The sequence below is a fragment of the Fundulus heteroclitus genome, chromosome 11 (assembly GCF_011125445.2).
Source record: "Fundulus heteroclitus isolate FHET01 chromosome 11, MU-UCD_Fhet_4.1, whole genome shotgun sequence".
In the NCBI taxonomy this organism is placed as follows: Eukaryota; Metazoa; Chordata; class Actinopteri; order Cyprinodontiformes; family Fundulidae; genus Fundulus; species Fundulus heteroclitus.
The window spans coordinates 36,432,988-36,460,931 of NC_046371.1; the positions used below are offsets into that span (position 1 = coordinate 36,432,988).

Genomic DNA, 27,944 nt, shown 5'->3' on the forward strand with positions numbered 1-27,944 from the left:
GAACAGAGCTATGTATAATGTTCAACACTAGGGATATTGTTTTCTAACCTAACCCTGCTTTAAACCTCTCCACTGTGTTCTCCCTGATCTGTCTGCTGTGGCCCTTGGTCTTCATGTTGCTGCTCGTTCTTTAATGTTATCTAACAATCCTCTGAGGCCAGAAACAGAAAAGCTGCATTTATTCTGAGATTAGATCTCACGCAGGTGGACTACTTGCCGTTTATTATTATGGCATATTCTGAAAGGAATTGGTTCCAGTGGATATTAATTAGAGTTCTCAGAGCAAAAGCAAAAGGGTCTTAATACATACATGGCATTCAGATTTGTAATCATGAAAAGCTAATTTGTGTTGGTCCATCATGTAAAATCTAAATAAAATATTAGAAGGTTTGTGGTTGTAACATGACAAAATGGAAAAAGGTTTAAAGTATATGAAGACTTTTGCGCTGACTTTTCTAGACGTTTTCCGACATTCTTGAAACTTGTCCTAGGTCACGTTTTATCCTAAAAGTTCTGATGTGAACTGGCTGTTAGTGGGCCTGCCACACTGAAACACCAAAGACGTCTGATTGATGCATACAACCAAAAATGTTCTCACCATTCTTTCTTAGCAAAATATTTTTTTTTCATTGACATCCTAAAAAGTGTGAGCCCAACGTGAGGTCTAATATTGTGTTATGTTTATTTACACCAACTGTTGAAGGGTGTCTAATAACTTATTAAGCATGCTAAGTCATATTTATGCACCTGGAAAGTCAAAGAAGTACTTGTGCAGAATACCGTGCTCATATTTGAATAGAAGTAAATATTGTGAATGTTTGTTATTCAAGGCTCAAATATTATAGTCTTTTTAAGTGTACACGTCACATATTTTGCTAAATTATGATCTGGTTAGTATGACATTTTATTGAAACCTGGCTTTGAGTGTTTCTGTGACAACATGTGTAAAGAACAGGAAATAGAATTACCCTGATTGCAGAAAATAGGATTTCTGAATTTTAGCATTTTTTGCTTAAGTATAGTTTTTTTTTTTTTTACATAACCATTACAAATGATTGACAGAGCAAACAGATCCATCCATTCATCCATTTTCTTACTCGCTTCATCCCTCATGGGGTTGCGAGGGGTGCTGGTGCCTATCTTCATCTGTCAATGGGCGAGAGGCGGGGTACACCCTGGACAGGTCGCCAGTCTGTTACAGGGCAGAACAAACAGATTTAGATCTAAATTATTTTCTTTCAACTACAACGTTGTTTTTCTGATGGGAAATGAGACAGGCATCTCAGAAGAAATGAAAACAATGAAAAAGGATGGCATGTTGTAAATTAATTACACTCTTCTCAATAATCAGTGGTAAAATCTTTATTGGCATTACAGTGATCAAACCCTCTTAGAAATAAATGTTCCCACTCGTTTTTCGAAGATCTTTGATGATGAGATCCAAGTCTTTGAGGTTGGAATACTTCCTTGCCATCACCCTAATCTTTAGCTTCCTCCACCGATTCTCTGTCATAATCAAGAGGGGACTGGCTTTTCTACTTGAGTCAGAAGAAACATGCTGATCAAAATAGAAAAATGAAAAAAAGGAGTATAGAGACTTTTGGCCTCAACTCTACTTGTACTTTCTTTTAAACATGCATGTTGTTTTTTTTAATATGTCACTGTCCCTTATGCCTAGATTTAGAACTTAAGATGTGTTTTGGTTAAACACAAACAGAATCTCTTGTGATGTTCCTCAGAAGATTCTCCTTTTATGCCCACTTCAACAAAAAAGACAAACAGTTCCTTCGAATCATAATCCTGCTGTCTTCTATTAGGCATCCATGTGTCATTTTATCATAATACTCAAATCAGTTCAAACCTTTTGTATCCTGCTTCAGCTGTAAAACAACACTGCTTACTGTAATTGTTAGGCTTTAAATGGAGCAGAGCAACTTCCTCAGGTGACTACTTAGGACCTGTTATTTACGCTATGACTCCAACAAGGCTTTACTATTATTACTACATTAGATAGATTCATGAAATGTATTCATGTTCATTAAACAGCAGTTGTTTTTTCCTCATCTTCTTAGCAGTACAGATTTTTTTTAACAAACTGATGCCCAACAACAACACTCCCTGAGGAGTGTGCATATAGCCCTTAGAGTCCGCTAATGGACTCATTTCCTATTCAAAAAGTCAGATAGCCGACTACAATGCTGTGCAATAAATTTAGTCATAGAATTGTGCAATTTGCATGGATGTCTAAACAGACACTCACTGAGAGAGTCAAGTGTTCAAATACACATTTGTAAGTGAGAGGCAGAATAAATAATTTTTATCAGATCAGAAGCCTGTGTAATCAGTAGTCTGTTTGTAACAGAAGATATGAACTGGGCTGATGGTTTGTTGATTTTCAGCAGGGGGCAATAGCCCTCACAGCTTTGGGAAAGAAGCTGTTTTTAGTTTTTTAATTTAATGTTCCTGAATGGTTTACCTGTTGGAAGTGGGACAAACAGTGCATTGCCCAGGTAGGTGTGATCCGTGGCAATACGTCTGGCCCTTTTCTGGACTCATACAGGATAGAGTGTGTCTGGGTCCTGTAGATGGCATCCCACAATCCCCTGTGCTATCCTCGCCACCTGTGACACATTTGTGAATCAACTCTGAAATGTGAATCCTTCGTCTGAAAGTGGTCAGCTAATGAAAATTAGCAATGAGGCAGACTGGATACTTCCAAAAAAAAACTATGAACGAATGAGGGTGTCTCAAGACTTTTCCACAGAACTGTACATATAGGTTTCTACACAAAAGTCATTTTTTTATTTAGTTCTTATTCTATTTTTGATAGTAAATATCCATATGATTTGTTTATGTGTTTTATTTGTTAAAAGGTTTCCATTGAAATTCGAAGTGAAGGTATAAGAAATAAATCTTACATCATTCTCCTGAAAGGTTTCTGAGCAATTTTCCAAGCTTTCCAAAAAAAACCTCAACCTTATAAATGTGTTTATTATATATAAATTTAAAGTGGATTTTAAGAACCTAGCTGTTTCTAGTTAAATAGTTAAATAGTTAAATTAAACTATTTGGATACATTTTTAAACAAAGACTTTGTTTGGACTATGTTAATGTAATGAACAAGGATTCAAGGATTTTTTTTATTGTCATACCAGTTCCCATTTCATGTTTGTGGTACAAAATTATAACTCAGATCCTGATATAAAATAGATAATAAATAAACAAATAGAGATATATAAAATATTTATTTAAAAGTGAGAACTGTATTTAGTCCATTGAGTGCAACTTGAGTTCAGCAGTCTGTCAGCTGCAGGGTAGAAACTGTTTCTGAGCCTGGTGTTCTTGCTCTGAATGCTTCTCAGGCGTCTGCCTGAGGGGAGGGGCTGTGTGCAGGATGGGTGGAGTCCTTCATGTTGCACAGCGCCCTCTTCCTGCATCGTGGATGTGTAGAGGTCCGAGGTGGAGGGAAGGCTGCTCCTCACACTCCTCTGTGCAGCCTTAACTACCCTCTGCAAAGCCATCCGTTCAGCAGCAGTGCAGATGCCATTCCACACGGTGATGCAGATGCAGAGAACGCTCTTTACCACACAGTGATAGAAGCTCCTCGGGATGGAGTTCCCAAGTCCAGCCTTCTGCAGCCTTCTCCAGCCTTCTGCAGCCTTCTGAGGAAGAAGAGATGCTGGATATATGCACATCCAGGTAGCTGTAGCTGGAAACCACCTTCACAGCTGCTCCTCCGATGTTCAGGGGAGGAACGGAGCTCTTATCCCTTCAGAAATCCATCACCATCCTTGGTTTTCTTCACATTAATGCAGAGGTTATTTTCTCTGCACCACTGCACCAGGTGTTCCACCTCTTCTCTGTATTTGGACACACCATTATTTGTGATGCATCCCATCACTGCTGTGTCATCCGCAAACTTCCGGGATGCATTATATAGCAGTCAAAAAGCAATTATTGTGAGGTTTAAAGTCTGATGTTTTTGGTCAGTGGACTCATTTCTTAATGCTCTAGTTTTCTTTTTTCCCCAAGCAACTAAAATGTCTTACAAGAATGAGACCAGCATCTCTAAAAACATAATAAAACAATGTAAAAGGCGAATTAGTTTTTAAAAAATATATTTTTTTAATAATTTAATAAACACAACATGTTGAATGTTAGTTATACCCCTCTCAATATTAAATAGAAAAAGGTTCATTAGAATTACAGCAATCAAACCCTTCTTCTAAGTGCTGAACAGCTTCTTGTAAATTCCTACAGGAATGTTGACAATTCTACTTTTGTGGTTGTCTCTTTATCATCACCCTAATCTTTTGCTCCCTCCCCAGGATCACTATCAGATTCAAGTCCCAACTCTGGACGCTTCAACATGGTAAAGATAATTCCTGAAAGAAGCAACATGTAAAACAATATTTTAAAACTGCCAAGTCATGCTTTGAGGCTTAGGAGGACCAAAATGTGAGCAGTACAGAGACAGATATTAAATCAGGAACTCACATACCACAAGGAACAACAACAAAGGGAAGAGGGTTAAATAACAATGAAATGACACAAAGCAACAAGTTTAAAGGTCTTCTCCCAGATAGTTTCTTCACTGTAAATCACTGTAATGCGCTGCATGTGTCTTTATGGCAATACTGGTCAATGCTAATGCAACAAAATATAACGTTGAACCAAAAGCAGATTTTACTTTCTGAACCTTATAGTTTTTGTTATTGGTTAACATAAATTATTGTTATGTTTTGTGAGGTGGGTGCTGGACCAAAATGCAGACAGGGATTCGGGATGAGATCAAAAATAAACTTACAGAATACGACGGGAGAAAAAGGCATGGAGAAGGAAGGGACAACAGGAGGCAGCATAAGGGAGGATGTGACAACACAGGAGATGAACACTTGGTTTAAACAGAGTAGAATGGACTGGACTGGAGTCTGCAGGATGAAACCAAGACCTTGGAGGCTGAAATCCTGCAAGCTAGAACAAGGAGCTTGGAGACTGGAACCAAGAGCTTAACTCCACAGACTGGAACCAGGACCAGGACCAGGTCCCTGGAGACTGGACAGCAGGAACACACAGAGGAGCCCTGCAGGATGGTGGCCTGACTGCTGGGGACCACCGTGGATCTCTGGAGACTCAGAATCACTGTGGTGCTCTGGAGAATCAGCACCATGAGGCATGTCCAACTGGACACCCTCATTGGAGAAACTCAGGAACAGTGACATGAGGCGGGTCTACATGGACAACCTCATCAAGACACTCAGGAACATGAGGAGGTACATCTTCAACTCCCTCGGCAGACCAGAGAGCAGGAGCTCTGAACTCTGTATCAGGAACAGGAGCCTGGAATGAGGTTGAAGTTTTTTAGTTTTCGCTAATGGTAGTGATGACTCTTTACATGATAAAGAAAATGAAGATGTTGAGGACTGAAACAGGAATGGATGTTAACATGATAATTAAGATGATGGAGCCAGGAATGGAGAAAAAGAAGCTGATGACTGGACCAAAGATATAGATAGTAAGGATGATGAAGACTGAGCCAGGAGTGTAGATGATGAAGGCGATGCCAACTGAGCTAAAGATAATGAGGTTGAAATTGACCAGACAAGGGATGCACACAGGGATATAGAGCTTGCTCTGGGGCTCGGAGGGGGCACAACAAAGGTTCATGCCTTCTCGTGTAGCACAGGGCATGTTCTAGTACTCTCTGCCGGCTCGGTGGTGTGGGACAGGAACTGATGGCAGCGGCTTAAGGATTTGAGGGGATCTGCTATAGCTGAGATTGTGGAAGATTCTACTGTGGCAGCTGGCACAGGAAACTCTGCTAACGCTGCTAATGTGTTGGTCCCGATCCAATGATGCCGTCTGCGACACGGGGGAGAAGCAGTTGCAGGCAGGCACAAAAAGGAAACAAGGGACAATGAAAAGGAAATGGAAACCAACCTAGAGCATGACTAAATCCATAAATGATCCTAGAAGGATAAATAACTAAATAAAGCATGATACAAACATCCAAGGATCATGACAATTCTATAGCAAATAATTATATATGTACAATGTTCTCGCCAGCACATTTCAGCGTAATAGACGCTGAATGTTGTCAAAGTTACACTGAAAATAGACCTTTACGCTCATGAGCATAACTGACAGTACGACACAAAACAGCAGGACATAATAGAATATTCAGCAAAGCTCTTGAATTTGCGTCAGCACAGCTATAAACCTACCGAACAACACAAGCTAGCTGTTATTAGCTTGACATCAGCCCCCTTTGAGCTGCACTACTGAACTGTGGGAATACATCTAGAGAAGTAGCAGAACGACACACCAGCATGTGCACCAGCCTCCTGACACAAACACAGCCAGTGTCTGTCTCATCAAAAATTTCATTATAGTAACTCATAATGACAATAAAGATTCTTGATTCTTGACACTTTACAGCTTTTAAATATTTCTTTTGGCTTCCTGCCATTAGTGGTCATTAACTATTTATAACAGCAACAGGCAACATCACAATGTATGTGTTAGAGATAGGTTTAACAATTTTACAACAAAGGTAAAATGATTAAGGACTTGAATCTTTAATGTATCTTTAGCATCTTATCTTAGCAGTAAGCAAGCTACGCCACCTTCTGCATTACCTACCATAAACATTGATATGTGTCTGTATTCCATTATGGTACATATAGTTTTATCCAACTTCGCAGATCGAAGATGGCCAGTATTTCCAAATCCAGCGCATCTATGTCAGAGGTTGAAACCTGAAACAGTTCAAATTGAGCATCTTTGCTGTAATATATTCAACCTTCCTGGTACCTGCTGAGGTCAACTCTTGGTCAGTTTGCCCTTTTGTGAATTTCAATAATATGTATGAAAGTCGGATATGAATCCTGAAATGCTGTGGCTCATTTTTGTTCTCCAAGAAAATGAATGAACAGCTGACGTGCCTCCATATGTTCTCTGGAAGTATGTCAGGTTTTCTCTTAAGAGCTTTTCTGCTTTAAAGCTGTAATTGGTAATCCTGTTCAGAAACACTTTTTGTTATACTGGGAGAAATGGTCCTTCCATCCTGACTGTTGTCAATACATTATGTATTCAGATAATAAATAAGTATAATTAGGCATGCCTAATGCTGAGTTTGAAGTTTGAAGTTGTTCTCTGAGCAGATGTTTCATGTTTGTACTCCAAGCGGAGCCAGTGAGGCATGGACTCCTGCTTTGCCTTTAACCCATTAGCAATAGTCTTAAGCCTACAGGAAATAGCAATATAGGAAACAGCACTTTTATACCGTATCCCCAAATTCTATGAGTGTAGGCGCAGCCCTTAAGGCTCTGCGCTTCACTGCGTCTCACTTTTTCTACACAGCCTACATGGCTATAGAAAAAAAAAAACAATAGGCTATTTGGGAACTGATTGTCCGGTCCCAGCATAATTTATGTTCAATGATACTTAGTTGAGGCGGTGAGGGGGCTGGAAACAATTCTTCTTTTCATTTCTGCACTGTGCACGAGGGATAAACATTGTGGGGAAAATGCATAAATATAGACTGTAAAGCGCTCTTTTTAAAGAGGGAGGAAATGGAATGAGGGGTCTGGGCTGAAGCTCCCAATGTTACAACACCCTAAAAATGCCTCTTAGAAGTATGCACCGATATTACCGTGTGACTAAGAGCACCTGAAATCAAGTGCAAGGCGTCGCAGAAGCCCCACAGCGTGCCAACCCCAAAAAACAATCTTCTGCTCTTCATTTTCATTCCCTTCAAGAGGAAAGTCCTGTTTGGCACACATCATGACAATACCTGACACAACCTTCACATGCTAACAGTTTCTCAACAAATGTGATGTTTCCAACATCTCCTTGCATTTGGCTTATTACAGTCCAGAGGCGCTTAGGCAAATTTCTCTTTGTGCCGCCGGTTTACTGAGAGCAAGAACATGAAACTTGCTGTTTTCATGTTTGTGACAAGCATAAATTCTATTTTATTCCGCTTAATTTTATTTTATTTTAGGTGACTTTTAATATGACTTTAAGTGACACTCTAAAAAAAGCTAAAAAAAAAATTATTAAAGGAAAGGAAAGCCACTTAATTGGGTGGGCCTAGCCCCAGCCAGGCTGAGCGTCACAAGAAGCAAACTGCATACAAGTTTATGAGAGGCCTAAGTAGCCAGAAAGAAGACCAGAGTGGGTTTGGGTGATTTTTTTTTACGCAATCCTCCTGAGGAGCGCAAGAGCAGGTAAGACGGTCTTGTGTGTTGTGCCATTATGCAGGTTAAAAGTTATTTAATGTTTATTAAATAACTCTCGGTCTGTTAGGTATTGTCCACTGAATATCAGCCTAAACAGCTGATATCAGGACAATAGCTGAAAGAGCGATTCAAGCACTGGCGTTCTTCTAACAGCAAACTCTGCAAACATATGGAATAAATGAGTGACAACTTATCTTCAAGTATAAAAATGTATTATCAGAAATAAATGAACATCCAGAGAACACCACTATACAGTAGACATCTGTTTATCTGAATTCACACTATACTTCAATCAACAAATCCTCTCTACTAGGCTAGTGAAACATAACTAAACTACTAAGCAAAATTAAGTTTAAAGAAACTAAGGAACTATGTACACAAAACAGCACAAATAAAGAAACAATCATCATCAGCATGATTCAGCGAATCTTGGGTTCCCTGCAGATCTACGAGAGAACCAAAGTTCATCTTAAAGAATATGGAAAGAGATCAATTTACCTTAACTTTCTGGTATGTGTTCAACCCATTCACAATGTAAAAGTTAGATAAAACATTATTTGAGAAAATAATGATTTGCTAGATAAAAAATCAATAACCTTTAGGACGAATGATTTTTATTAATGTCATTATTTCTCCTGGAAATAATTCACACTCAAATTGGTAACTTAGGGAGCTAGAGGGTGCTGTAGCGGGCGATCAACCAAAAATGACATGTGTCGGAGTGCGGCCTGGACGTGTTGACATTAGCTTGATGAGTTAATCTTAAATTACACAAAACACCATTAAATCAAGATTGATGTTCCATATTAACACTGTACTAAAGCCCGCAGCGCCATCAGACAATGGCGGCGTGACCAAGAGCAAACATCACGTTTATACCAGCTGTAGTCATGTTCACTAGAGTTAGTAGTAAGGTATTAAGAGAGGCTAATAGTGGCTAATGCTAGCGTCAATTCGGCACTCACTTAAAAGACTTTTAAGCCATATTTTGTTGTAATGAGCAGACCGGAAAACCTAAACATTAATGTCCTATCGGACATAAAATTAAAACACACCCAAAACATATGAGCTGCTTTAATTTCAAATAGCTTATCAAGCCTTCTTTCTGTGTTCCTAGTGACATCTGTGCTCCTTATTCATAAACACCTCAGTGACCTGATAATAGCAAACTTTGAGCATTCTTCCCTGAGTAGTAACTTCTACACTAAAGAATATATTTTTAGGTGACCCTGTAGCACTTAAATATGAGTTAAAAAACTGTTGGATCATGTGGAAGTTCATGCTAAAATCAGCATTATTTTCGGTTCAGTTGTGATAATGATAGTTTGATCTCTTCAGAGCTCTCAGAGTCCAGAGCATTGAGCTCTCATCCCTAGATGGTCGGGACATTATTTGGTTTGGAAATGAAAAAAGAGATGTTCAAAGCTCTGCCAAAGTAACATACTCTATCCTGGTGTGGTGGCAGGTTGTAAATGTCACATCCTTCATCCAAATGTCCCCACAATACATTACAGAGGTGCATCATAAACAACATACATACTTTAAATATGTTTCAATGGGTACACTCTATAAGTGTAGACCCATGTAATCCAGGTATTTAGTTACACCAGTAGCAACAAGTGTGACACCAAATGACCCATTTGGAACAATTCATTTCCCACCTAACTGCAACTTGGCTATAGAGCTGTAACACTGGTATTAACTATAACCCCCCATTATGCAGAAGACTTATAGACGTTGGCTGGAAAGTGTCTTCCAAGAGGTGCTTTTGAGCAACACCTTACAACCATTTCGTGTCCTTTTCTTTTTTTAAACAAATGGCAATTCATAACCGACTAGTGTCCTGGTATCCGGAATTGATTTTAACAACACATTTTGACGCATGTATTGATTTGTTAAACTCTAGCCTCTAATATAAAAAAAAAAAAAACACATTTTGTACTTTGCACCAACATGGTGGTGCTATTCGACGGCCCACCTACAGTTAAGCCAATTCATCACCACTCTTTCTGGTTGGAATGGGTTGTAGTAACTGAGCCAAAAGGTTTTTGTCAAAAGCATTCCAAAGCAAGGCAAAGGTAATATTTTGGGAAAGCTGAAGTCACAGTCTGCTAAAAACCTTCAGCATCTCAAAGTTTGAGCAGGACGACTGAGTGTGAATTCTTCCAAGGATGTTTGCTGCACAGTTCCACGGTTACTGTGACGGGTTCATTGCGTATTTTCCTCCCTGACATGGTCAAAACATGCTGTGAAAACAAACGCTGATTCAAAAAGTGTATGGTGAAATGTCTAGTAGAATACAGTATTTTGGTCCCTTTGGGGGTGATGATTTGGAAGACATGTTTAAACACAGAGAAGAGAAAATTACACACAAAAAGTAATGTAAATGTGCTGAAGAGTGTATTTGGTGGGCAGTCGTAGTTGTTTGTATAAAATAAGCCCTTTCATCCTACCTACTGTTCAGCCATGCTGCGTCAGCATTGCAAGAAAGCCAACAGAATTTGGCTGCACACTGCTGCCATGAGACCCTGATTTATCTGTGCTGGCCTTTAAAATATGCGCCTTGAAGATTTGTTTCACAAATACCCATTGGATCCAACTATTTTCTGGGAGTGCAGCACTACAGCAGCCTCATTCCTGTTTCAATAAACCTTTGATTCTTTTGCTTTTTGCTTGCCTTCTTCCTATAGTCTGCTTTATTTCCCTCTCTCCTCTCCTCCTCCCCTCTCTGATTCTTCTCCTTCTGCCTCACCTCGCATGTCCGTATAGTCGGAAGGAGGAGAAGGAGAGAGCGAAGGAGAGGCAGCCACTTGCTTTCTGCTGGCTCTGCATTATGGGAGGGAAAGCAAGGCTGAGGAAAGATAGGAGCAAGAGAGGGATGTTGAGAATGTGAGTGCTAGCAGCAGTTAAGCAGAGAGCCTGTGCCAAGAGAGGGAATGCAGCACTGCATTATGAAAGCCATAGGATATACCTCAGGTCCAACTGTGTGAAGATTACAGAGCCAAGTAGTAGTTAGAGCATGGCATTGTATTGCATGTAAGTCCCACCATATTTTAACATTGATATAATACATGTTCTATTAGGCTATGGATCGCGGTAGACTGCTACAAGCTTCTGTCTTCTCATCCAAAATCACAGAGTCTGCTGTTTAGGGGAGGAAAGTGGAGCAGAAAAGCATAATGAAAGGGCATAAGAGGGGTTTGTCAGAAATACCATGGATGATTTTTAGGTCAGCCCAAGGCCAAATGTTGCTCTCTACACCTGCTTCTCTGCAAGCAGGGGGCCTCCCGCGCTAGGATGGAGATCTGTTGTGCCCAGCTATTTTAGGCACTCACTCAGTTTCAGGCATCATCTGTTATTCTCTCAGGTCCTTCCTGGTATGCAGGATTGCATCTATGATACTGAAACAAGATCCACAGGTTTATGTTTAGTTATACGGTGCTTCGCAGAACTATTAATATGTCTTCAAATTTCTGTGTAGTTTATTAAAAGGACTTTATGTGACAGACTAACATAAAGTCTCACTTATGCAGTGGAAGGAAATTATACTCTGTAAAACATGGCATGTATTTAAATTCAACGTCATTCACTCTGACACCCCTAAATAGAAGCCAGTGCAACCAACTCTTTCAGAGGTCACCTGATTAGTAAATAGAGTTCACCTACATGGTATTTAATTTCAATGCATCTGCCCTGTGAAGGCCTCAGAGGTTTGTTAGAGAACATTACAGAGCAAACAGCATCATTTAAATAAGTAACCCAAGCTCTGAACATCTCACAGAGCTCTGTTCAATCCATCATCCTTAACGCACAGGCCTGGCACGAAGGCATTCACACCAGGAGGCCCAAGGTAACCGTGGAAGAGCTGCAGGGATCCACCACTCAGGTGGAAGAATCTGCTGACGAAACAATGAACAGTAATGTATTCTACACATATGGCCTTTATGAAAGAAGGACATTGTTGAAATCCAGAAGTCCTCCTTGCGGTTTGCAAGTATATGTCCATGTAGGAGGCACAAAAAGCATGTCGAAAAAGGTGCTTTGGTCACATGTGACAAAACATTATCTTTCTAGCTGACATGCAAAAGCTTTTTTTGTCGGAGGAAACAAACTAAATTAACAGCAAAATGCAGCTCCACAAAGTATCGACTCAGAGAGGCAGAATACAGATGTATACCACGAATATCAGCTTTTTGTTTGAAAGAAAGAGACAAAGCATTTATTTCTTCTCTCCCCTCAACTATACACTACTTTTTGTTGGTCTATAACAGTCCCAGTAAAATAAATTGAAGTTTCTGGTTGTAACCTCAAAGAATGTGATAAAGTTCAAGCAGCGTGCTCTCAGTGAGCATTGTTGCATCATGTACAGGAAACTGTAGGCACAGACGTGACAGTGAGCTGTTCTCCCTTGGAAACGGATAAAAGATCAATTCCAGTATCTTAAAGATCACATTCATGGAGAGAAAATTTTACATTAATGAACATGGTCGTAAACTGGAGTTTACTGCTTCTTTGAAATCTGAAATGGCTGAACAAGTTGTGCTGTTCATAGATTTCTAGAATGGTAAAAAATGGAGCAATGATCACATCACAACATAAGAACCTTCCCTTGAAGCAAAGCCTGACATTAAAGACAGTCAGCCAAAAGACGCATTTCCCTGAGATAAGGTTGTTTTTTTATTTTTATAAAGTGAGATAATGTTTAGTGAATGTGAATATTTTTGATCAGTCTGGAATGTATTTTATTAACTGCTTGTTATGATTTACTGTCTCCATCCAGGAGGGTCAGGAGCTGATCCTGGAGAAGCCGGAGCTGCGTCCAGTCGTGCAGCAGAAACTGGAGGAGATCAGAGAGTGCTGGTCCGACCTGGAGACAACCACAAAGGCCAAGGCCCGTCAGCTCTTTGAAAACAACAAGCCTGAGCCACCGGTGAAGAGCTACTCCGACCTCGACAGCCAGCTCTCCCACCTGGAGCAGCAGCCCCCCCAGCTGGAACAGGCACACCACCTGCCCACCTTCAATGAGCAGCTCCAGAAATTCCAGGCAAGCATCAAAGCCTTACTGGGTCACTGTGAGAAGATATTTACAGCATCAGCAAGTTGCTTAAAGAGCTGCAATAAAAAAAAAAAGATCTCAGATGATCCAAATCTTCTCCTCAGCAGCAGTTTATCAAAGTTACAACCGTCTACCATCACCATGCCTGTACAGCATATTGAACCTTAGTGTTATCAAATGTATCTCACTCAGACTGCTGTACATGCACAGACAAAAAGATTCACTAAATGCCTACTTTTACACATTTCATCAACTTACCACTTGTAAACACAAACTTTCATATATCTTGATGGGATTTTATGTAATAGACCAACACAAAGTAGTGCTTATCGTGCAATGGAAGAAAAAGCATGCATGAAAATTTTACCCCCCAAAAAAATGAGAGAAAATAGAGTCCACACAGTAATGTCATTAACCAAAGGATGGTTAGAGAACAATACAGAATAAACAGCATCACAAAGACGGAGGACCACAGCAGAAAGGTCAGCGAGAAAGTTGTGGAGATGTTTGAAACAGGATTACTTTAGAAAATAATACTCCAAGCTTTGAACATCTCCTAGAACTCTGTTCAGTCCATCATCTGAACATGGAGAGAGGATGGACCAGCTGCAGTCCGATCAAGACATGGACGTCCACCTAAACTTACAGGAGACCATAAATCACAGAAGCACATATCAATTTGGAGAATCTGTGTATATGACAACTACACTCCATAAATCAGGTCTTCATGGAGAAGTAGTAAGAACAGTCATTATTGAAAGAAAGCCTTAAGAAGTCGGGTTTGCAGTTTGCCTCAAGCCATGTAGGGGGCACTGCAGAAATGCAAATGGTTCTATGGTAAGATCTGACCAAAATTGTACGTTCTACAAATTATTGACTCAGGGGGTTCCAATACAAATGCAGCTCAAACGTTTCAGATTTCTGTGCTACTTCACAATAATGTGCCACTTTGTGCTTGTTGAATAGGCATAAATTATTCTGCAAGGCTATGTGCATTTTTGTTTGAAAAGTCTGCAATGGTCTGTGTGTTGGCATGTTGTCATACAAAATATTCAGTGGCATTAAAAAATTGCCCCAGCTGCTTTTTATTCTTTAAGTGAGGCAAACCATTACATAACCCTGATATGCCCCGACAGGAAAACAGCTGATGTGGTCTGTCCATTTTTTCACGTGGCTGCAACATGACCTTCCACTTCCCTTCTCTGCAGGCTATGGAGTCTCAGATAGGGGACTTCTATAAGGACATGGGAGAGTTGGGAAGCTTGCAGGGCCTCAGTCTACCCCAGCGAGGCCTGATGGCAGGTGACAAGGAGAGTGGAGAGCAGTCGGGTGAGGTGGAGACCCGGATCGTTCGGCTTATCGAACCCTTGAAGGAGAGGCGCCGCATCCTGCTGGCTTCCAAGGAAATGCACCAGGTTGCCCAGGATCTAGAGGATGAAATAGTGAGTTAGTTTTTTATCCTCTGTTTTTACAGGTGATCTTCCATCATTCAGTTGCTGGTAAGAAGACACATTTTATACGGTTTTAGTTAGAAGTTTCATCCACCCATTCTGGTCATGAATGGCATCTAAATTTGGGCTTTTAGTGATGCATTTCAAACCTTATTTTTTGGGATGCAGTTATGCAATCATACAATTATTATCTAAATATTAGTTGGAGATCATGTTTATATTTGGAGAAATTCCACAATACTTAAACTTCTGCAACCAGTTCCTGTTTTGAAGTGTAACTTGGTGAGTTTATGCAAACCTCTGGCTGAATAAGCGTCTCTTCAAAAAGGGGGGGAAAACAGACCCATACATGCTTTTGGTAGAGTTCATAATTCATGTTGTGAGTAGATTTCCTAAATGTGCTTTCTAAATAAGTAAATTATGTGCTTGTCTTTTGTTTAAGATGTGGATCCAAGAAAGGCTTCCTTTAGCATCATCTAAGGATTATGGGAATAACCTCCAAAGTGTGCAGCAGCATGTGAAAAAGCACCAGGTACACGTCATGGATAACCTTTGGTTACGTCTAGCTGACAGACACTTACCCTTTGAACTCCTTTCTGATTGGTCCTTCAGACACTTCAGAGAGAACTGACAGGGCGGCGGGCTCGGATTGAGGAGGTGTTGGACCGGGCCGCAATCATCGCCTCACTAAGAACTCCTGAGGTGGACTTTGTGCGCGAGGGAGCAGGGCACGTGCGCCAGCTGTGGGAGGTGTTGCAGCTGGAGACAGAAAGGCGCTCTGTGATGCTGGATGCTGCCCTACAGTCTCAGCAGTACTACAATGAGGCTGCTAAAGTGGAGTCCTGGCTGTCAGGGCAGAAGCTCCACGTTGCCAACGAAGAGAAAGGCACGGTGCGTATGATTTTGACATTGAAACGAGCGTTTACCCACACAAATCAGCATCACAGTGAACATGTTACATCTGCTATAGCTTGATATTATCATGACCTTTTGCAGGATGAGACAAGCACCCTGCAGCTACTGAAGGCCCACCTGGCTCTGGAGCAAACTGTGGAAACCTATGCAGAGACAGTAGGCATGCTCTCCCAGCAATGCCAGCATTTACTGGAACTGGGACATCCAGAGAGGTGTGTTTTGAACAATAGTCATTCTTTAGGGCCATGGAAAAGTATTTGCCGACTTACAGATTTCCTGTATGTTTTCTTGTTTGTCACACTTAAACGTTTCAGTTATTAAACACATTTTAACCTGGGTGAAGACAGAAAGACGTTTTCAAAATATGATTGCACTTGTTAATGGAACAAGATATAACCACTTGGCCCTGCAAGAAAAACGTTCTGCCCCCTTTGTGAAATAAAGAATAAGCAGTTGTTAATTTTTTTCAGGTTTGCTCATCACACACGGGCCTGATTACTGAATGATCCATAATAGAATAGATCCAAAATAGCCGTCAGGACCTGCCTGACGACGTGGAGTAGATGAAATCTCAAAAACGCAACACATCATGCCCCGAGCTAAACAAATTCAAGAACAGCTGAGAAACAAAGTCAGTGACATCTATCGGCCCAGAAACGATTTACAAAGCCTTAGGGACTTCATAGAACCACAGTGGATCCATTATCCACATGTGGAGAATCATATGCTGTCCAGCTTGATTTCTAAAACACCATACAGGAAACAAGTACTACAAATATTAAAAGACGCAAAACAAATTAAATAAGAAACATAAAACAGGGGTAAGAGCAATCCCACAAAACAGGAATAAGCCATATGCCCTGCCATAAACCTCAATACTGCAACGTGATTGGCCCGAACCGTATTTGGTTCGGACACAAGCGGTTCAAAGCCTGAGTGGTACAAGCAAAAACTTAAATCCAATTAAGATGCTGCAAAATTACCTTTAACAGGCTGTTTGTCTTTGAAATAAATTAGTGCTGGTGGCAAAACGGATTATTAGGTTTAGGGAGAAATCAGTTTTCCACATAGGGCCGGTTTGATTTGCATTGCTTTTCTCCTTTAATTAATGAAATCACTACTTGAGAACAAAATGTTGTATTAACTGAAAATCTGTTTGATGTGAAGTGTTACAAAAAAAAGGAAAAACAGAAGAAATGTGTGAGGGAGCAAATTCTTCTATATGACACCCTCATGGACTGGTCAATTATTCTGTTTCTGTGTCATTGTCTTTTTCCTTCCTTTCAACAGTGAGCAGATAACTAAGCAGCAGTCCCACATAGACCGGCTGTATGTTTCACTCAAAGACATGGTGGAGCACAGAAAAACCAAGCTGGAGCAACAGTACTGGCTCTACCAGCTCAACAAGGAAGTCGAGGAGTTGGAAAAATGGATCACTGAGCGTGAGGCTGTAGCAAGTTCTACTGAGCTCGGCCATGACCTCGAGGAAGTGACGGTTAGTTCATCAGCAGTCAGCTTTATCTCATAAAACATAGGTTTAGAATTTTACTTTTACTTAAAGCTCCAGTGTGTAAGATTTACACACTGGTGCACCATCTAGTGGTGTGCTAAAAGAATTACAAATGACCTCGCTGTCATGATAACTACTACAGAAGTGTCATAAATGTGACAATTTAAACATACTGGTAATAACTAAAAGCTACAGTCATTGTGTGAAATAGTTTTTGGCCCTATTGTCAAGTCTGCTTATCATAAGTTACTTTTAAATTCAACGAGTCATGGGTTGTGGGTTTTTTGGCTTGTTTCTGAATGTGAAGTTGCTTATTTGGGCTCTAAAATAAGCAACTATAATCACGGGTTATAAAGAGATCCACTCACACTGCTGCGCTACAGACACCGTGAACCTGCTGATACCCCTCCGCCTCTCTGCGTACACACATACTCCCTGAGAGGGAGAGGGAGACAAAAACAGATAAACTAGCCGTCTCTGCCAGGAGGACAGAGTAGTTGCAGGACAACACTGCCCTGTTTCTAACATAACGGCAAAATAAATTTCAGTTATATTCAATTAATTTACCTGTCCAGCAGAAGGCCTGCAACCTCTGAATCTGTTTTAAATCCCTACTCCCTCATGAATTATCACCACCTGTTAATAATAGCCAATACAGACTCTTGTTCTCTCCTGGTTATTACTTCTTTTTCTTTTCTTGGTTACTTTCTCTTCCTTCTTGGTGGGAAAAAGAGTATGGATGATTCTCCATTTCAACAAAAAACAAAATGAAATGAATGATTTACTGGTGTCTTTACACCTCCTCCACCGACAGCACGTCTTCATATAGAAGACATATAGGGGAACCCATATGGCTGATAAATTTGACCCCTTCCGGCTACTGAAATTAGAAATGGTGACGCAATATGGCGCCTTCCATTGGGTCCACTGCATATATGTATCTATAAACTACTAATTCTAACTTATGAGAACACTTTCATTTTGGTGATGTTATTAGACTTTGACTGAATATGTATTCATAAATGCAATACTTGATCTGTGCTAATTAGTTACACACTGTCCCTTTAACTGCAGAGAATAAGAAGAGAAAATATTTATTGTTTTTTGCTTCATTCTAATTTCACTCACTCCTGAATATTCAAAAGTTGGGTCAGTTAAAAAATGTAACATATTTACTTTTTCATATTTTTAGTTTAGAAAAATGCCTCACTGGTCAGGACTGCAGGCTGGTCATTCCAATACGAGCACCCTTATCCTCCTCAGCCATGTCTGTGGAATGTGCACAAAATTCCATTTAGCCTTTGTCCCATTCAAATATTTATAGAACAGATCTGGTCTTCAAAGCAACATATATTGCTCTGTTCGTTTTCCATCATGCTGCACGCTTAAATATTTCCAATTTTTTTTAAGAAGACTGTACACTCAATTCAGACTTCTTTTGACATGATCTAAGAACAATTTATTTTCAATATTAATACTCTTTTTTTACAGGCATAGATGTTTACAGTTTTCTCATTTCCGATCGGATAAAAAACTTCTGGGTGGAGTTAAATTTCTATTCAATTCAATTGTATTTATATAGCGCCAATTGACAACACATGTCATCTCAAGGCACTTTACAAAGTCAAATTCAATCAAATCATCCAGACAGATTGGTCAAAAAATTTCCTATCTAAGGAAATCCAGCAGATTACATTTTGAGTTTTGACAAGCAGCATTCACTCCTCATGAAAGAGCAAAGATCCACAGGGACAGTCGTCTGCATTGTCCATGGCTTTGCAGCAATCCCTCATACTGAGCATGCATAAAGCGACAGTGAAGAGGAAAACTCCTCTTTAACAGGGAGGAAAACCCTCAGCAGAACTAGGCTCAGTGTAAACGGCCATCTGCCTAGACCGACTGGGGGTTAAAGAAGACAGAGCAGAGACACAGAAAGCACAGAAGCACACATTGATCCAGGAGTACTTTCTATGTTATATGGTAATAGCAGATGATCTGTCTCCCCTGATGATGTCACAGCTAACAGAACACCAGACCAGTTGTACCTACTATGAAGAAAAAAATAACAGAGAACAAAAACTTAAAGGTTGAAATAACAGCAAACAATGCAAATTGAAGAACAGTACGAGAACTCAGCAGAGTGAGAAAAATAGACCCTGATAGCAGCATAACGACAGAGATAGCTCAGGGTAACCTAAGCCACTCTAACTATAAACTTTGTAAAAAAGGAAAGTTTTAAGGCTAGTCTTAAAATTAGACAGGTCTCTGCGTCACATACCAAATCTGGGAGTTGATTGCATCCAGATTAGGTGATTGATTAAGAAGTTTATTTTTAAGAATTCCAGACCAAAGATGTCAACTTCTGTCATGTCAGAATTCAAAAGCAGAAAATTTAAGGTCATCCAGCTTTTGATGTCATCAAGACAAGCCTATAGTCAAAGTAATTGATTAGATTAGCAGGATTTATGTAGCTGCAGCATAACAGTTTAAATTAATCCCATGCTGACTGATAATAGTACTAATCGGATTTATATATATATATATATATATATATATATATATATATATATATATATATATATATATATATATATATATCTGCGACAGACTGGTGACCTGTCCAGGGTGTACCCCGCCTCTCGCCCAGTGAACGCTGGAGATAGGCACCAGCAACCCCCGCAACCCCATGAGGGATAAAGCGGTTCGGAAAATGGATGGATGGATGGATATATATATATATATATGTATATATAGCAAAGGGAATTGGCCCAAGGGCTGAACCCTGTGGTACTCCATAAGTGACCCCGGAGTTCAAAGAAGAATTATTATTAACATGAACAAACTGGAATCCGTCCGACAGATAAGATTTAAACCAGCCTAATGCTTTTCCCTTAATCCCCACAGTATGTTCACAGTAAGTTTCTAGGAGAATATTGTGATCAACTATCGAATGCAGCACTGAGATCTAACAGGACAAGTACAGACACAAGTCATGAGAATATCATTAGTGACCTTCACCAGAAGCCTGACTAAAACTCTTCAAATAGGTATCACATACTTGATTAGCAACTAGTTTTTCAAGAATGTCAGCATTTTGGAGAACTAATAAATCCGGTTAGATTCTTAGAAAGAAGAGCTGCACCATCCAAAGTGGGATGGATGCCGTCTCTCCGGATCAGACCAGGTTTTCCCCAGAAAGTGTGTCTAGTGGCACGTTTCTGATTATGGAGTTGCCAGTTACCAGAGTCGGCTTCTCGGCTGGTGTGTCACTGAGTGGGGAAAATGTGTTAGAAACTCAGACGGGTTGGTGGTGATCTTGGAGCTGTAAACTAGAGTTATGCTTCCTGCGTATTGTCACCCAGCAGGCCTGGTTACCCGGCTAAGTGACAGTACATATAAGTTTTAATCTAAATTTGCCAGAGTTATGACTTGGGGTTCAACTGTAAATCAATGAACCATCCATCCATCCATCCATTTTCTAACATGTCTATCCCTTGTGAGGTCGCAAGGGGTGCTGGTGCCTATCTCCAGCTGTCAATGGGCGAGAGGCGGGGTACACGCTGGACAGGTCACCAGTCTATCGCAGGGCACCAATGAAACTTGAATAGTTCTAAAACTTAGTCTTAGAACCATATTTAGTACAGATTTCTAAATAGTACCAACCCTTGAATAATTTAATATGTCAACTACTCCATCCACTATAATATTGATGAGCAAATGGGTTAAATGAGGAAAACATATCATTAAATATTACAATAATGATATAAGTTGTGAGTAATTCACAGTTTGTTAACTCATCTCTTTCTTTTCTATCATCGTGATGTTCCAGCCAGTCTTCATTAGTTTAGCATTTTGGTCATCACGATCTATATCAAAGGTGGAGTCCTGGGCAGCAAAAGTCAGTCCAACTGTTGGCTTGCAGAGTGTGTATGTTTGAAACATGATATCCGGCCAAACATTGCATCCAATCAGTTCTTTTTCATTGTGATATTTGCACATGTTGATGCTGCATTAATGATGATTATGAATCAGCATTTTGTGTAACTCCAGTTTATGACAACTCACTGAAAGGAAGAAAAGATTACAGTTGTGTTCTATCAGAACCAACATGTTCCTAGTCCTTATGGGGGTGGGTGTTATGTGTGTTTCAGGTTCTTCAGGAGAGGTTTACTAAATTTGCCTCAGAAACCAACAGCATTGGCGAGCGCCGCATGGAGCAGGTGAACAAGATGGTGAACGAGATGATCGACTGTGGCCACTCAGATGCAGCCACCATCGCTGAGTGGAAGGACGGTCTGAATGAGTCATGGGCTGACCTCCTGGAGCTCATGGAGACCCGCAGGCAGATGCTGGCAGCATCCCAACAGCTGCACAAGTTCTTCACTGACTGCAAAGAGGTAGAGTCAAAACAAATGACGTACCGTGACTCTGGTCTACCACGTTCTTCTCCTGGATTTCAGGCAGACAGTCTGACCGTGGTATGAGGCTTCTATTTTTAAAGCACCCCTGATGACAACGCTTTCCTGTGCTGTAGGTCTTGGCTCAGATCACAGGCAAGATGAAGCAGCTGCCAGAGGTGAGGGCGTGCCAGGCCAACATCACCAATCCAGCTACCCTGCAGAGACTCATGCACTCCTTTGAGCATGCCCTTCAACTGCTAGTTGCACAGGCAAGTTATAAAACTTCTCTCTGTAAATCAGTTATGCAGGATCAAAGCTGGCTTTTAGGTTAATATATAGAGAGAGACTTTTCTTTGATTGATTGAAAATATTTATTTGAACATAAGGCGATTTAAAAAAAAGAAAATGTATATTTCTTTAAAAAACATTATGAAAAACTTTCTCTAGGCCTCCATTAACTTGGTTATGCAGATTATTGTCTGAAAACAAAGCAAAAAAGAAATGTGTGTTGTTCTCCTGTCTCCTGTGATGGGTGTTTTGATTAGAATATGACACTACTATTCACCTCTGTCCTGTCTTTTTGCAGGTGAGGCAACTCCAGGAGAATGCTGCCCAGCTCAGAACCATCTATGCTGGTGAAAAGGCAGAGGCCATCATGGTTAAAGAACAGGAGATAATGGAAGCTTGGAAGGAGCTGCTGAGCTCTTGTGAGGCCAGTCGCATCCAGGTGACTTCGGTAACTGACAAGGTGCAGTTCTTCTCAGTGGTGCGGGAAAACCTAATGTGGATGGAAGGCATCATGGGCCAAATACGATGGGATGAGCCAAGGTAAGACATCCTGTCTTTCTTCAGCTAATTTGTGTTGACGCTGTTGAAAGCATGTGAGCATTTAGTTACACTAAACAACTCTGGGCTGTCATGCGAAACGTTTGGACCAGAAAGTCAATATGTTCAGTGTGAAATTAACCAGCTGTACTTCACCATTCCAAATTTGCCACACATGAACACTTGATTTAGGATCTGGAAATATGCAGCTCTATCAAAATTCACTTTCCCTCCAGCTGCCATGCTAGCTTTTTATAACACAACAGAAAATTAGACTTGAAGAGTCTTTGTTCAATCATTTCTTAACTTTTTTCCCAAACATACTGTGACATACTTTGTATCCTGTATAGTGTTATTGCCAAACAAACAAATTTACTGAAGACAAAAAAGATAATAAACTTTTTGCATGAGACTTGTGTAGTTTGTTGGGAACGTCATAAATGTGGCTCTCGTACCTTTAGCATGAGAAAAAAAATCAATCTTTTTGACAACAGATTACAGACACATCCTACAGCTTGGCTCATCTGTATCGTTAGCAGGGTTATTTTCTTGCTACAGGTAGCTGATCCGCTAGTCCGCTGTCACTGTACTTAACTGAAGAACTGCAAGAGATGGTTTAGGATTTTTGAAGCAAAGATTCTATCAAAATTATATAAGCAGTTGAAATATTTGTACCTTGGTGGAACCTGGATGCTGAAGCTGACAATTAGTCCAACAGGGGCCCACAATCAGTGGACTCTTTCTTTCTTAACCCAAATGTCAAAGACATCATCACAGTTTTTGATATTTTTAAAACGTTCAACCTGTTGCCAGACTTGGCATAAGAGGGTATAAACATAGAAGGTAAATATTATTGACACAGAAAAAAAGGTTGGAGGTGGTGTGCCACAAGATACCTTACTGTTTGAAAGATGCATTGGAAATGATTAGTCAGAACATGTAAAGATTTTCTGACAGTGACTGACATGAAAGTAAAGCAGGATAAAAAGCAAAAACCTCTTTATAATGGTTTGAATGTTTATTTCTGTATCATTTTGTGCATCTTCATCAGATATTAACTCTGATCAGAAATGCTTCACATGTTCTGTTCTTAGTACGTTTTACACAGCTGTACGCAGCTGTACAAGTCACGGCTAAAGAAAATGTGACGACAGTTTAAAAGTTCATAAAATATTGTTTGTATTAACAGTAATAAGCTGGATCTGTTTTGGGAAGTGTGACTCCCCTCTTAGACAAGCTGTTAGCTTCAGCCTCGACCAATAACATTTATTTATTCTAGATTTATTCTGAATCAAGATGTCAAGAGAGTAAAAAAAAAAAAAAGATCAAACAAAATATCTTATTTGTCTGTGCCTTTCATGCTGTTTTGTTTAGGTGTCTTTTCCTTTGCTGACTTTTAAAGTTATGTGGCAGTACGACGACTACTGCATTTAGCTCTCTACATAAACCTTCACCAGGTGGATAAAATAATCCTGTCTTCATCTGATGCGCAAACATGCTGGTAAAGGAACATCTAAATGTCAGCCAGGGGTGCCGCAAGAAACTTTGGGCCCCATGAAGAAAAAAGCTCATATATTTATAGAATTTTTCATTTTTGGGGCCCTTTGGAATTATGCTAACCGCACCCCTACCACCCCCACCACACCCTATATGGTGCCCTGATGCCAGAAATCTGGTTTTGAATGAGTGAAATCCAAATAAGTCTTCTATAGTAAATAAAGGGGTTTTCAGCAATTTCTCTCTGGGATTATTGAAGTATTTCTGATTCTGATTATATGAATTTTCGCCTTTACGTAATCTGAATGGAATCCTAATCTTCACCTTTATCGCATTGCTGTACCTTCACATTTTGTGTCGCAAATCAGCATAGATTTGAGAAAGGAATAAATTCCAAATGCTTGTTTCTTTTTCACAAAATGAATAATAATAATAATAATAATAATAATAATAATAATAATAATAATAATAATAATAATAATAATAATAATAATCATGTTTAACAAATTAACCTCTTAACTGTCATAGGGACACCGGTGTCCCCATAGACTGTGTTTCTGACTTTTAGGCATCGTGGTTTGTGCCGTAGCCTTCTATTTTAAAGACTCTGGTTTCAAAATGGTTGTCTAGGCTCTCCTCCTCTGTTTGACACCTCTATGACCACCTACATTGATCTATGGTTTCCCCAGAGCGAATGCTATTCCCCAAAGATCCTTTCTTAAACTCCCTCCTCCTGTTTTCACACACGTTGCTTGGGTCAGTCATTCCAGACGCTCATTCTGATCCATGCAGCTTGTAGCCAATGAAATTAACGTCACCTGGATGTGTCCATTCTGGGAGTGGAAATTTAAATCCCCACATTAGCGGCATGCGTAAAGCATATCAGTTTGTGTGCCTCCCTGCGTGTAAAAGCCATATTTCTTCCACTACTGTATTTCAGTCATATTGACAGTGAATCTGTGCATAGGACCAGATTCCTCTGAAAATGAGCTTTCATTTGAGCCCTCACTGATGTCTCTATGTAGAAGTAAACAGCAGTTACAGTCTTTTGACGTGTTCATCTCCATTTTGGCACAGTTTGGATACGTTCGGATAACTCTTGCAGATCACCTGGAGATACCCAGAGAAAAGCAGGTCCAGAATAGCAATTTCTTGTGCAAAATTGAACCTGTCATAGAAAAGACTCTTTTGGATCCTTTATTTTTTCAGCCGGTATCTTCTTGCATCAGTCTGCAGCTGCATGACAAAAACATTTCCAAACAAGAACACGAAATGAATAGTAACTACCAGTTCAACATAGTTGGCTAATCTAAAAAGCTTAAAGTGTTAGCTTTACAAAGACACCAAGCATTTGCATCTACTACAAAGGATTCAAGAACAGCATCTAATTGAATTTGGCTTTTGTTAGCCATTTCTGACTGACACAGCTAGATTTAATTTATATTTTTATCTATCATAATAAGAATAAAATTACACCCCAGTTTGCCAATCCAGGCAGTTCCCCTGGATTGGCAGACTGGGGTGATGGTCCCCCTATTTAAAAAGGAGGACCGGAGGGTGTGTTCCAACTACAGAGGAATCACACTCTTAAGCCTCCCTGGTAAGGTCTATTCAGGGGTTCTGGAAAGGAGGGTCCGTCGGATAGTCGAATCTCGGACTCAGGAAGAGCAGTGTGGTTTTCGTCCTGGCCGTGGAACACTGGATCAGCTCTACACCCTCAGCAGGATTCTGGAGGGGGCATGGGAGTTTGCCCAACCAGTCTACACGTGCTTTGTGGATCTGGAGAAGGCATTCGACCGTGTCCCCCGGGGGATCCTGTGGGGGGTACTCCAGGAGTATGGAGTACCGGACCCTTTAATAAGGGCTGTCAGGTCTCTGTATGACCGGTGTCAGAGTCTGGTCCGCATTGCCGGCAGTAAGTCGGACTCGTTTCCGGTGAGAATTGGACTCCGCCAAGGTTGCCCTTTGTCACCGATTCTGTTCATAACTTTTATGGACAGAATTTCTAGGCGCAGCCAAGGTGTTGAGGAGATCCGTTTTGGTGGCCTTAGGATTGCGTCTCTGCTATTCGCGGATGACATGGTCCTATTGGCTTCATCAGGGCGTGATCTACAGCTCTCACTGGAGCCGGGATGATAATCAGTGCCTCCAAATCCGAGACCATGGTCTTGAACCGGAAAAGGGTAGAGTGCCTTCTCCGGGTTGGGGAGGATGTCCTGCCCCTAGTGGAGGAGTTCAAGTATCTTGGGGTCTTGTTCACGAATGAGGGGAGGATGGAGCGGGAGATCGACAGGCGGATTGGTGCAGCGTCTGCTGTGAAGCGGGCGCTGTACCGATCCGTTGTGGTGAAGAGAGAGCTGAGCCAAAAGGCGAAGCTCTCGATTTACCGGTCGATCTACGTTCCTACCCTCATCTATGGTCACGAGCTTTGGGTCGTGACCGAAAGAACGAGATCCCGGATACAAGCGGCTGAAATGAGTTTTCTCCGTAGTGTGTCTGGGCTCTCCCTTAGAGATAGGGTGAGGAGCTCAGTCATCCGGGGAGGACTCAGAGTAGAGCCGCTGCTCCTCCACGTCGAGAGGAGCCAGTTGAGGTGGCTCGGGCATCTGGTCAGGATGCCTCCTGGACGCGCACGTCCCACCAGGAGGAGGCCCAGACGAAGACCCAGGACACGCTGGAGGGACTATGTCTCTCTGCTGGGAACGCCTTGGGATTCCTCCTGAGGAGCTGGCCCAAGTGGCCGGGGAGAGGGACGTCTGGGCCTCCCTACTGAAGCTGCTACCCCTGTGACCTGACCCCGGATAAGCGGAAGACGATGGATGGATGGATGGATGGATGGATGGATGGATGGATGGATGGATGGATGGATGGATGGATGGATGGATGGATGGATGGATGGATGGATGGATGGATGGATGGATGGATGGATGGATGGATCTATCATAATCTAACATAACCCTAAGAACAGGATAAAAAATATATTACCCAACACTTTTATTATTTTTAAAAGTTATAATTTATATAAAAAAGTCTAAAGATAAAAATAAAAACTTGCTAAATAGATGAAGAAACTAAAATAATATGGCTGAAGTAAAATGTAGGTAAAATAACACAAAATTAGTCAAGGTCAAGTAAAAGCCATCTTAAAAAAGATGCCTTTCATTTCCTTGAAAAAAAGGAAAATAATGATAGGGAATTACTGTAATTTTCCGTTCAAAGAAAATAAAACTGCTGGCTCAGTGTTCAGAATCAGAGTGCTGTTTTTGACAAGACGGTATCAGGGCTAATTGAATTCAGTGTGTTATTCACCAAGAGGTTGTTTCACAGGAACCCACCAAAGCAGGTTTTATCATTTAAGTGGACTTTTTTTACTGTTTTTTAAAAACTTAGAACTGCAATAAAATAAAAAATAACTAGTTATGACGATTTCTCACCAGACATTTAGAACCGATTTAATCCTTTGTCTTCTGTGGGTTCTACAATTAACTCACAGTTACCTCACCTGTCTGTCCTCAGGGATTTGACGGCTCTGGAAGCGATGATGAAACAACACCAAGATCTAAAAGCCAAAATAGATGGCCGCAGCAAGACCATACAGCAGTGTGCAGACCTCGGCAAGATTTTGATAGCTGCAGGAAACCCTGCATCCGAAGAGGTTGGGAAAGCAAACCACACACACCTTGAATGGCACACATAACACAGCACACAATCTAAACAGCATTGTAAAAAATCCTGATCCAGTCTAAAGTATCTAAACCTGTCACAACAGATAAAAGAGAAGTTGGACAGTCTTCTAACAAAGCAGAAGGATCTTGTTGAAAAATGGGATAAACACCAGGAGAAGTTACAACGCAGTAAGTACAGAGACCCAGACCCTTAGATGAAAAATAAAAATGGACCCAGACTATAAACAAGTTGACACTCCCCTAATGTGTTCTGAATATGTTAAAATTGTTAACACATTAGGTAAAAATTCCACACTAAACGTTGCTTTAACACTGCACAGGACTATTATCCCAGCTGTAATTCTAATATGAATAGCATGGC

The 27,944-nt window shown here is 40.6% G+C and overlaps 1 protein-coding gene across 3 annotated transcripts in view; it reads left to right on the forward strand.

Moving 5' to 3' along the window:
- sptbn4a (spectrin, beta, non-erythrocytic 4a) overlaps positions 1 to 27,944 on the forward strand; it is a 51,540-nt gene that overhangs the window by 6,939 nt on the left and 16,657 nt on the right. For all 3 annotated transcript variants that reach the window (XM_036143463.1, XM_021319300.2, XM_012868155.3), the window contains 11 exons: positions 13,024 to 13,287; positions 14,508 to 14,741; positions 15,193 to 15,282; positions 15,363 to 15,641; positions 15,747 to 15,877; positions 16,956 to 17,160; positions 21,327 to 21,572; positions 21,710 to 21,844; positions 22,162 to 22,403; positions 27,414 to 27,552; positions 27,667 to 27,751. In XM_036143463.1, coding sequence (XP_035999356.1) covers positions 13,024 to 13,287; positions 14,508 to 14,741; positions 15,193 to 15,282; positions 15,363 to 15,641; positions 15,747 to 15,877; positions 16,956 to 17,160; positions 21,327 to 21,572; positions 21,710 to 21,844; positions 22,162 to 22,403; positions 27,414 to 27,552; positions 27,667 to 27,751 — 2,050 coding nt within the window. The remainder of the gene's footprint in view (positions 1 to 13,023; positions 13,288 to 14,507; positions 14,742 to 15,192; positions 15,283 to 15,362; positions 15,642 to 15,746; positions 15,878 to 16,955; positions 17,161 to 21,326; positions 21,573 to 21,709; positions 21,845 to 22,161; positions 22,404 to 27,413; positions 27,553 to 27,666; positions 27,752 to 27,944) is intronic.